Source organism: Helianthus annuus, chromosome 1 (genome assembly GCF_002127325.2).
Source record: "Helianthus annuus cultivar XRQ/B chromosome 1, HanXRQr2.0-SUNRISE, whole genome shotgun sequence".
Lineage (NCBI taxonomy): Eukaryota > Viridiplantae > Streptophyta > Magnoliopsida > Asterales > Asteraceae > Helianthus > Helianthus annuus.
In genome coordinates, this window is record NC_035433.2 from 82,207,554 (window position 1) to 82,219,943 (window position 12,390).

Here is a 12,390-nt window from a genome sequence, read left to right on the forward strand (position 1 = left end):
ACACCATAATATAATTTTAACAAAAAAAAAAACTATTCTTTTTTTCAACATCATAAGATTACCGGAGAAAACCCGTTTGGGTCAAGGATCGAACCCGAATCGTCCACCATCAATTCCAGAGAAAACCCGGTAACCCACTCGTTCGTAAGCACGACGGTAAAATTACCGGTAAATATATTTTTTCTTAAATATCGTGGTTTAGTGTTAAAACGAAAAGCTAAGAAACCAAATTAAATTTCTTATGATGTTGCCAATGACCTCTACTCCGAGGGTAACCCGTCGTCCACCACCAATTCCGGGGAAAACCCAGTAATCCACCCGCCGGTAGACACGACGGTAAAATTACCGGTAAAACCCGTTTGGCTCAAGGATCGAACCCAGGTTTCCCTGGGTCTCCTATCACTGCTCACCAATGCCTCACTCCTTTTTTTGCACCAAATGAGAATTGAACCTGAGTCTTCAAAGAATAACTCAAGTTTTCCTACCACTTAAGCTAGATGTCATTGGCAACATCATAAGAAATTTAATTTGGTTTCTTAGCTTTTTCTTTTCACTCTAAACCAAAGATATTTAAGAAAAAAATGTATTTACCGGTAATTTTACCGTCGTGCCTACAGGCGGGTGGGTTACCGGGTTTTCCCCGGAATTGGTGGTGGACGACTCGGGTTACCCTTGGAGTACTCTGTTTGTTCAGTGGATGCCCCGAGAGTGCTCGGGATTGATTTGTTGGCCGTTCAAAAAAATATTCTTATGATGTTGAAAAAATGAATAGTCTTTTTTTGTTAAAATTCCATTATGGTGTATAATATCATATTAATTACCAAAAAAATGCATTATATGTATCATAATTAAAGTTTAAGATGACATAACGATAATACAATTACATGGAAAAAAATAACTAACAAATAAAAAATCACTTACTATATTTGAAGAAATTACTAGAACTTTTTTTATTGAAATTCATTAATGGTGTATTAATATCAAATTAAATATAAAAAACAGTTAAAAAATCACTTTTTTTTTGAAAAAATTGCTAAATTCGTCCATAAGATTTTACACAAATTTCTAGATCAGTCCAAAATCAAGATTTGCTGCTAAAACAGTCCAAATCAAGATTCGTTGCTAAAACAGTCCAACTGCTATATTTCACGGCGTCTGTTTTTTGGACTGTATTAGAAAAACAAATATTGATTTTGGACTGTTTTAGCAGCAAATCTTGATTTTGAACTGATCTAGCAATTTGTGTAAAACCTCAGGGACGAATTTAGCAATTAACTCCATATTAAATAAATGTAATTTTGTATATTAAATACTAAAAACGTCGTATCTTTAAAAATCTCGTGTATAATCGGGTTGAAAAATCTACCAAATAATAAAAAAATATATCCTTAAAAACCCCGCGTATTACACGTGTTGAATAAATCAAATTTTACATAGCAAATGATAAAAAGTTATATCTTTAAACTTCGTGTATTACACACTAAAAAGAGTTATATTTTTAAAACCATGTGTATTACACATATTAATTAAATGTAATTTTGTATATTAAATACTAAAAACGTCATATCTTTAAAAATCCCATGACGGGTTATATAATAAATGTAATTTTGTATATTAAATACTAAAAACGTCGTATCTTTAAAAAACCCATGTATAGTCCGGGTTGAAAAATCTACCAAATATTAAAAAATATTATATCTTAAAAACCACGTGTTGAATAAATCTAATTTTACATAGCAAATGATAAAAAGTTATATTTTTAAAAACTTCGTGTATTACACGGGTTATATAAATGTAACTTTGTATAGTAAATAATAAAAAAAGTTATATTTTTCAAAACTCTGCATTTTACACGAGTTGAATAAATATAATTTTGTATACCAAATAATAAAAAAATTATATTTTTAATAAATTAGGATAACATTTAATATTAATTTATTATTTATATATTTAATATAAGATAAGTAGGAGAGAGATGTATTTGTTTTAAAAATATATTAAATTAACAATTTAGATTTCATGATAATATTTTATTAAAGGATGATAAGATTTAATATTAATTTATTATTTATTTAGTTAATATAAGATAAGTATAAATTTGAGGATACCTTCAATGAATGACCTGTGTCCAAAACTTGGTTTCTTTTATTATAGTAGTTAGATTAGATGTTTTAAGTTATTTAATCTTAAATTTTAAGTTTTAAGATATTTAATTTTGTAAAATATAATTAAAAAAAATAAAAAGAAAGTTTGTGGCTAGGGTAGGCGCAACCACCATTTACTAGTAAATGGGTACCTGGTGCAGTTGTTAGTTTTTGAGTTGGCGAATTGTGGTTGGTCGGGGTTAAGGTACTTACCATAAGGTGCCCCTTCCTCTCTTGTATGTGTTTATGTATTGTAGTTTGTTATGAGTGGTGGTGTGAGTGATGGATCATAAATGATTTAACACTCGCTGATCAGGTCCATGTGCTCATACGTGTTTATGTGCTGTGCTCGTATGTGTTTATGTATTGTACTATGGGTGGTGCAAAATTTGGGGAACAGTGTTTTTATGAGGTGTTTCTTTAGTGTAGTATGGTTTGGGTTGGTGAATTGATAATGGTCGCTTATGAGAAATGAATAAACTGCATGATTTGGGATTAGGTCACCATTGATTATACATTTGATCTAAAAACCATACATTAGGGATACTGTATCTCAAGTATGAGGATGAGGGGAATTTAAATTGAAAATTTTGAAAAATTGAGTTGTTACCTGCTTGTTTTTAAGTAGACGTCCTTAGTCATGGTCATATTCGTTGAAATGAAGAATGAAATGTTTTTTGAAAAATGTGTATGAAATATCTCTAGTTCCGATCTACTAGAAATTTATGTAATATTTGATTGATTGTTTGTTGCTGTTGAATGTGCTACTAACACGGAGATGAATTATATAGCATTGGGGGTAAGTCTTGTAGTTGTTAGACTGCCCGTAGTGGGGCGTTTTTTTAAAAAAAAAATAAAAAAAAACGCCCGAAAACGCCCCCCCTCCCACTACGCCCGGCGTTATAGGGCGTTTTTTTTTTGGAAAAAAATACGTTTGGCGTTTTATTTAAAACGCTTGGCATACACTTGACCAGCCAATCACCTTTAAGCTTTGACTGACAACTTTGACTTTTGAATATATAGGGACAAAAAGTGTGTGTGTCTGACAACTTTTTGAGATATCACATGCCTTTCAACCTCACATCCATTTGATTCTTTTTTTTTTTAGATTAAAAATAATATGGGCGTTATTGGAATAATGCCCCACTACACCACTTTTTTCTATAATGCCCCATGCTGACTGGGATGACACGTGTCGAATAATGCCCCATAGTGGGGGCATTATAAGTTGTTACCACTACACATGATCTTAGTGGTGGCACGCCAAGACCTGCTAGTGGTGGAAGGGGCTAGGGTTTCTATGGGGTACTCTGTGTATTTTTTTTTATCATGACCTTTAAACCATGACATACAACAATGCGTGTCATAAATCTTTTAGAATTTAGAAAAGATGACGGTTTTTTTATGACACACTTTTGAATGCAATAGGTCATAATTCACAGGTTATTAAAAACCTATTTTCTAGTAGTGTCATAACCTTGACCGTTTACCTGTTTTAACAAAATAAGGGTTTTTTTTAACGCAACAACACTTTATATATATATATATATATATATATATATATATATATATATATATATATATATATATATATATATATATATATATATATATAGGTAAAGAGTATGGTACAAATATGGTTATCGTACATTATGTACGTTATATTGTGAGCCGTACACGTGTCCAGATTCAGTTCGGTTTAAGAAGGTTAAATCAGACAATTAACCTAATCATCAGAGGGCAAATTCGTCTCTTCATTCATTCAGCGAGAAGTTCGTTACACTGATATCCCGGTAATTATTATTCAAATCAGTTTCAAATTTTTCATAATTCATAATTTGCAGTTTTCGTTCGTACGTGATAGGGTTTCATTCAATTTGTCTATTTTCGATGGATCCACAGAGTAGCACTGGACGAACAGAAGATGATTTTGAAGAAAATTGACCGATCGGTGATCATGCTCAGTTATCTGCTTATCAGAGAGTTTCGATTGAGGATGTTTTAAATCCGCGACCTGCAAATCCAATTCCAATTCCAGTTTCAAGTTCAAGTGCTGCAAACGAGATTTCTATTGGTAATTATGTTAATTCAGATATCTAAATTGTTCGTATAATTGTTTTTTTGTAGTTTGAATGTTTGATTACACTTTTGTATTTTTTTGAGAAGCAACATGTATAACTTCGCATGTTATTACTCTTTACAATTCGCATTTGGTTTTGTTTTTTTGTAATTTCACATTTGATTATGTAATAAATCGCATATGTAATTCAGATTAATCAATATCATCATTTCGCATGTTTTGATCAGATAATTCGCATGTGTTTTATATGACGTTTTATGTTTTTTATTTTTGAGTCATGTAGATGAAAGGGTTTACACTCCGGAGGTTCAGGCATCAGCTACACCTATTGTTGGAATGCAATTTATCTCTATTGAACAAGCATATGCGTTTTATCAATCATATGCTAAGTTAGCTGGGTTTTCTATTCGGAAAGGTGGTGAAGTATACAGTGGTGGTATAATCAAAACTAAGTATTTTGTTTGTTCTAAAGAGGGACATAAGCCTCTGTGTATTGATGATCATTCGAAGTCAAAAAAGCAATTCAAAACAAGGAACAGGGGGACTATTAGGACCGGATGCAAAGCTCAACTTATGATTTGCACTGTGGATGGTAGATTATATACAGTAAAGAAATTTGTTGATGGCCATAATCATAAGTTTGTATGTCAAAATGACATTCACATGCTCCCAGCTTACAGACAATTGTCAGATGTCCAGGAGGAGATGGTATGGGAACTTGGCACTTTAAACCTTGGTCCTGTCAAAGCTTTCCATATAATGAGGAAACGTTATGGTGGTTTTGAGAACGTTGGTGCCACGGTTGATGATTGCAAAAATTTTAGGAAGCGAATAAACAGCTATATAGGAGAGTATGACGCTGACATGGTTATAAATAGGATGACTGACAAAAAAAAAATTTAGCTGATTATTCGTTTGAATACTCTGTTGATGATGGCAAACGGTTAACTGGGTTGTTCTGGGCTGATGGTTTATGCAAGCTTAACTATATGGTATTTGGCGATGTGATATCGTTCGATGCAACCTTCAAGACAAACAGGTAACTGTTTCAAAGACAAACATTTTTTGTTACTGATTTTCGCATGTTTTGTCTGCTAATGAGTGTTCAATATCGCATGTGTAGACAACAGAGTGGTGTTGAATATATCGCATGCTTTTTCCCCCTGATTTCGCATTTGATTTTTATTAATTCGCATATTATAAACGTGATTTCGCATTTGTTGCTCAGGTACAAGATGGTGTTTTTTTCGTTCACAAGCATTGACAACCACTGTCGGAATGTAAGTATGTAACACTCTCAGCTGGGTTGTTGGCATCAAAGAGTATTGAATCATATAAATGGCTTCTAAATTCATTTTTAAAGTCATTTAGTCGGCAGCCTAATGTTGTAGTGACGGATCAAGACCCTGCTATGAAACAGGCTATTGAGGAGGTTTTCCCTATTAGCAGACACAGATTGTGTATGTGGCACATAATGAAAAAAGTGGCAGATAAGGTAGAGCATGCAACATTTTTTGTGTTTTTGTTGGTGTTATATTTTATTATTACAGCTTTTTGTAATAGACTGATATAAAATGCATTTATTGTTAAAGGTTGGGCACGAGTTGTGCAATAATGATGAGTTTAAAAGGAGGATATGCGACATTGTTTGGACTGATTCGATTGAGCCCGAAGAATTCGAGAGACAGTGGAAGTTGGTGATGATTGAGTTTGGTCTTACTGAAAACAAATGGATTGATGATATGTTTGGGATGAGATCCATGTGGATTCCGGCTTTTTATCGGCATGAGCCAATGTCAGGTCTTATGAGAACAACTTCAAGATCAGAGAGTGAGAACCATTTTTTTTGTCAGGTTGCTAATTCACAACTCACACTCGTAGAGTTTATGAATCATTTTGATGGGGCAATGGATGTTCAAAGGTTCAATCATAGAAAAAATGATCATATTTCAAGATATACTGAGCCAGCTGATTGGAGTCAAACTACATTGGAAAAAGATGCTGCTAAGATCTACACCAGGTCTATATTTTTTGATCAGCAATTAGAGATACATGGAACAATTTCCGAATGTTTGCCGATGGACACCAAAGTTGAAGGTCCACGTATCAGAATATTGTTGAAGGACTTTAAAGCACATGGAGATGGTTTATTGGAGGTATTTTTCATGTTTTTTTAGATATGCGAATTTGTTACATTACATATGCGATTTTAGTTTATTTATTTTACATCATTGTTTAGAAATGCGAAATTATTATGTTCCACACGCGATATTAATTTTACTCACTTACATGACTGTTTAAACATGCGAAATTGTTATGTTTATACATGCGATTTTAAATCTTATTATTATTTTTGTTTTTGGTTATTTTGCTAGGTGTGGTTCAAGAATCTTGAAAATGATGTAACTGCACAGTGTAGCTGTTTGCGTTTTGAGCAGTATGGGCTGCTATGTAAACACATCTATTTTCTTTTCAAGATGTTTGGTGTTAAAGAAGTTCCAAACAAATATGTTACGAAGAGATGGACGAAGGATGTTGTGCCCAATGAGTTAAATGTGAAGTATAATCTAAATATTGGTGGTAAGGATGTGCAACACAAGGCTAAACGGATTGCTCGTGAAATCATTCATACAGGGGAGTATTTGGTTAGTAATTTGATTTCCGACCTTGATCAACTTGTTTTAGTGAGGGATCAAATGATGCAGCTTAAAGAGAGAGTTGATCAGAGTCGCATAACCAAGCAACTTGATCCAAAATTTGACCGATTTTCAAAGTTGATTGGTTATCAACAACCAGTAACTAATGCCCCCTACTGTTCGTGTGCCGGCTGGTATAAGAAACAAAGGTCGCGGCTCGCATAGAAGGATTAAATCTAAGAAGGAACAAATGATCAGCCGCAAAGGGAAAAGGTCAAGGACATGTAGTGTATGCAATGTAAAAGGTCATGACATTCGGACCTGTGAGGAGCTGAAAGCCAAACAACAAGGTAAACAGCAAAAAAAGAAGATGAAGGGTGTCCAGATTGAAGATGGTTTGAGAGACAAAGACAATGAGGGTGAAGACGACGAAGAGGAAGATGATTTTGAAGATTACATTAGTGATGATGGATCTGAAGAAGAAGATCAGTGGGAAGAGGTGTCTGGAGATGAAGATGACGAGGATGAGTAATGTTTTTTTAAATGTAAATGCGATTTTATACGAAACACATGCGATTTTATATTCATTTATGTATATCCTTTTTCACATGCGAATTTAGTATTATAAACATGCGATTTTACATGCATCAGTTTATATTTAGTTTATATGATTTTTCAAATGCGATTTCTCTTTTAATACATGCGATTTTGAGTTATCTTTGTTTTTTTTATGTTATTGTGGCAAAGATCCCTTATTCATTCATGCGATTTTAAATTATATTAAAGCATAAGATTTGTTCAAATCATATATCCAAAAATACAAAATAGTGGTTATCGTCAAACACAGCTACAACCATAAAACGATTTAACAGAAATTTAGTTACTTGAAGCAAAGATTTTGTCACGTTCAGTAGAGCTGAACTCCATCTTCTCCTTCACAGTGTTTAGAGCATCTGTCAGGAAAGAGAAGGCTAAGTCATCAGCTCGAGATTGCTCTTTTATGTGATCCAAAGCTTTGTCTCTGAAGCTTGATGGTGGTTCTTGAAGTAGCTGTTCCCATACTGCTTGATTGTTCTTGATTTGTTCAAGGATTTTGCCCTGCACATCAAGAACCAGATGAGAAGAGGTGACATCAGTGGTTATTTCTGTCAACGTGCGAGTTGACAATAGCTCTTTGATTGCAATGTTTTTGATTTTTTCTATATCTTCAGATGCCATTTTTGTTTTGTCTGTGTTTTTGTGTGTGTTTTATTTGGTCTTCTATGTCTTAATATGGAAGGTAGTTATCTAGTTTTTTTATATTAATATAGTAAATTTATTATATAGGTAGGGTGGTAAGTTCAGTAGTATTTATTGTAAAATTCATCATTACATGTCAAATTATAGTCACGTCGTTAATAAATTAAGTTTTTTTTATATAAAATAATATCATTTTTAGTTTTTAAGATTGGTAGTTTTTTTTTTTCATTTTTATTACAAAGTATTTTTTTTAAGTTTTTTTTTTTTTGCACTCTTCCTTATTCGAAATCGCACTTGATTCGAAAGTAATTCGCAAACTGTAAGAGACAAACATTTAAATATCCTTTTTTATGATATCGCATGTCTAATTTATCTGAAATCGCACACTATATGAAGAGATTTTGTAAAGTTTTAAAATCGCATGTGCATCCCATGAATTCGCAAACTATATGAAATGCCAAAGAATTCCTTTTATACCGAATTCGCATTTGTATTGTCGACGTTTCGCACATGATTTGACAAACTGCATCATCTTCTTCGATAGTCAGTGCATACAGAATTTCTAAATTCATCAGAAGTTCATTTTCTCAGAAGCATTTGGTGAATAGGAATCGATCGATTTGGTGAATAAGAATCGATCGATTTTTGGTTAATTGTTATAATTTCGTTATTGGTTTTGATTTAGGATCGTTCGTTATGATTTTTGAGGTTTTGTTTGCCGTTTATCAGGTGTTTTGATCTTAAATTTGGCGTTTTTAACCTTGGCGGTTTCTTTTTTATGAATCCTATGTTGATAAAATTAATAGAAAAACGCGATGTTTAAGGAAGATGATCCAACGGTTGTGGACGACACGTACATAATGTACGATTAGAGTATTTGTATGATAACCGGCCTCTATATATATATATAGGACAAAGATCCGTTAGGAACCACCCTTTATTGCGAGAACCGCGAGAACCAGTGTGAACACAAACAGTAATACCTAAAAAAATCTAAAAAACACCCAAAAATTTTTTTTTTTATTTTTTTACTATTTTTTATATAAAAATCGCTACTTTTAGTATCCAAAAAAAAATTTTTTTTTTAAATTTTTTTTTTTTTTTTGGGGGGGGGGGGGGGCGGTGGGGGGTTTAGGTTTTTGGGGGGTGAGGGGTGGGGGTTAGGTTTTTTTTAGGGTTTTTTTAGGTTTTTTTAGCTATTTTAGCTTGTGTTCACATTGGTTCTCGCAATAAAGATGGTTCTCGCATGAACCTTACCCTATATATATATATATATATATATATATATATATATATATATATATATATATATATATATATATATATAAAGAGCCAGCAAGGGGCTGGATAAGGCCCAAACCCTCCGAATGCCCAAATCTTTTTAATTTTGTATAGAATTTATGTTGTATAAAATAGAATATATATATACACCGAATCAAGAGATAACATAAATGAGCCCTTTATTTATGTGGATGTAATTTAAATAGTTATTTTTAACTAAGTTTAGCTTTATATAGAAAAACATCCTTGGTTTAGCTTTAAAACATCTATAAACATTTTTTAATACGCTAGACAAGACATGGATACGTAAAAATATTCAACATAGTCATGGATTGCATTTATTTGACTTTAAAATTTGTAACTATATCAAGTTTTGTTGGTCGTTATTTCTATTTCTAGTATATTTGAAATTGCAAATATAACTAATTTCTATAACTTAAGATATTGAAAATTAGAAAATGATATTTCAACATAAACAATGAATAAAAATTTATTAAATATTGTAATCAAATAAGTTTGCATTAATAGGCTAATTAAATAGCCCTGACTTTTGTATCTCCAAGGCCCTTCTCAAATCTCAATACTCAGCTGATCAGATCCACACAACCACCATATTCCAGTATTCCATTCCTTCTTTTGTGACTCCATTTTGAGATCTGGTAAGTATTATTTGTAGCTTAATTATTTTCTTATTATAGTTGTAATTTGTTGAAGTTCAATAGCTAACTGTCTTATTATCTGGCCTGAAAATAGAGAGATTCTTTAGAAGAAAAATATCTTAGGGGTTGTGGGCTAGCTTGTTGATGGTTTTGGGTTGGTGGGTTGGCAGGATGAAATTGGTGAACCCGTATATAACCCATATATTTTTTTATCTCAAAGATGTTAAAACCATGTAACGGGTTTATCTTAACGGGTTGTAATAAAATTGTAAACGTGTTAAACAGGTTATAAACATGTTGCACTAAAGTTGTAAACGGGCTGCAGTTTAACTTTTAAATTATAAGTTTGATATTTTGATTCTTTAGAATTCTAAATTTACATGGTATGGCTTGTTTAATTATAGTACTAGTAGAATACGACCCGTTTATCAATCGGTTAGTGGGTTGCTCTTGTTGTAACTTATTTAGGGATTATTTAGGAATAGGATGACATATCATATTCTTGCTATTTCATAGGAATTCACTCAAGTAATGTTTGATCAGGTTGTCTTTTTCATTCAATCTATAGGTAATCAAATGAAAAATTATTATACAGCTAGCTATCAGTAATCTTTAACAATGTTAAAGTGTATTAATTATGTTCTTATTTTAACAGTCAAAACATAAATGCATGCATACTCTCTTACTCTTCAGTCTTAACTGGTCTAACTAATAATTGTAGAGGAAATAACATTTACTATTGCTATGGAAGAAGGTGATTTGGAGCTTGGAAATGTAGACGTAATCAAAGAGAGCGTCCGAAGTTTGCTTGATTGTGTAAGAAATGAAAACAACTGTATTAATCCAATTTCACCATCTATTTACATGGTACCTAGTGCACTACGAGACGTGAGCCCCAGTTCTTTCAACCCTCAGGTAGTCTCTATTGGACCTCTGCACAGAGAAGACGAGGATGTGCAACCGTTTGAAAAGCAGAAAGCAACTTACCTGATGAGTCTAATGAGTCGTTTCAATTCCCCACCAGAGGAAATACTGGAATTATGTATGCAAAAGGTGTACTCTTCAATGGAACAAATCAAGGCATGTTATGTTTGGACGAAGACCTATGGTGATGCTGAGATTGCCAAAATGATGGTTATGGATGCTTGTTTCATACTTGAATTCACGATTCAGATTTGGGAATCACATTATCATAAATCAAATTTACGAAAAAAAGTTCAAATCCGCACTATAATTTATGACTTGGTGTTGCTAGAAAACCAGCTCCCTTTCTTTTTTCTTGATGAAATATATCAGTGTACTATAGTGAAGATTGGCAATGACGCCTCCCTTGTTGAATTTATTTATCCGGTTCTATCTCGCCACAATCTCTTTGAAAGGTATATCAAAATTGACAAAGTTTCCATCAATACTACTCATCATATTCTTAGCCTTGTACATGAATGTTACAAGCCTCATGATAGTATCATTCCAACGGAATCCTTAAGATCAAGAATCCATTCGGTTGTGGATTTAGATAGAGCAGGTGTAAACTTCGAACCTAACAAGGATCCAACATGGTTGATGGGGATGGAAGTGAAACTATATAGGTTCCCATGTTTTTTTGGGTCTTGGAGTAAGCCTACTCTTAGAATGCCAGTATTGTGTGTTGATGATTCCACCGAGGTACTTTTAAGGAATCTCATTGCATACGAGCAGTCGTTTGAAACTGGTAATCATATTACATCATATGCGGTTGCCATGGATATGCTAGTGAATTCACAAGAAGATGTTGCCAAGTTGATAGACTCTAGAGTCCTTGTCAATGATATGGGTTCAAATGAAGAAGTTGCTAATATGATCAACAACCTAGGTAAACACGTGATAACATATTCTTTTTACTCTGAACAATGGGAAACACTGAATAAGTACTGCAATAGTTACTGGCCAAAACATATAGCTAGGATGAGGAGTACTTACTTCAATAGTCCGTGGAATATGATTGCTCTACTTGTTGGAACCATCATATTTTCTCTAACGGTGGTTCAAACCTACTTTACCGTTAAGTCCGCTTGATACAACTAGATTTTTATATATGTTTTGTTTTTTCTTTTCTTTTATTGTTCACTATTATAAGATATATGCTCAACGGTTATTATCTAGAAGTTTGGTTAACAAAACTTGTTAGGAATTGGAAAGAACAACAAAATTTTGATACATAGAAAGATCTATAAAAGAGTTCATATTTTTGCCAAATTTTGAGATGTATTTGTGCAATTGTGTACTATATTTTGTTCATGTACTCTGACCATTCTATCAATATTCAAACGGTCACATTTTGGGTAACTTTCATATTAGCCTCAACAAAATTG

General features: G+C 32.8%; 2 protein-coding genes across 2 annotated transcripts; both read left to right on the plus strand.

Moving 5' to 3' along the window:
* Nucleotides 1-6,131: 6,131 nt before the first annotated feature.
* LOC118490519 (nucleolar transcription factor 1-like) lies at nucleotides 6,132-7,392 on the plus strand. Its single transcript, XM_035988199.1, has 3 exons — nucleotides 6,132-6,380; nucleotides 6,600-6,637; nucleotides 7,149-7,392. Exons 1-3 carry the CDS (start codon nucleotides 6,132-6,134, stop codon nucleotides 7,390-7,392), a joined length of 531 nt encoding a protein of 176 aa, XP_035844092.1.
* Nucleotides 7,393-10,688: 3,296 nt separating this feature from the next.
* Nucleotides 10,689-12,165, plus strand: LOC110864765 (UPF0481 protein At3g47200). Its single transcript, XM_022113898.2, has one exon. It carries the CDS (start codon nucleotides 10,784-10,786, stop codon nucleotides 12,092-12,094), a length of 1,311 nt encoding a protein of 436 aa, XP_021969590.1. The 5' UTR covers nucleotides 10,689-10,783; the 3' UTR covers nucleotides 12,095-12,165.
* Nucleotides 12,166-12,390: the final 225 nt, after the last annotated feature.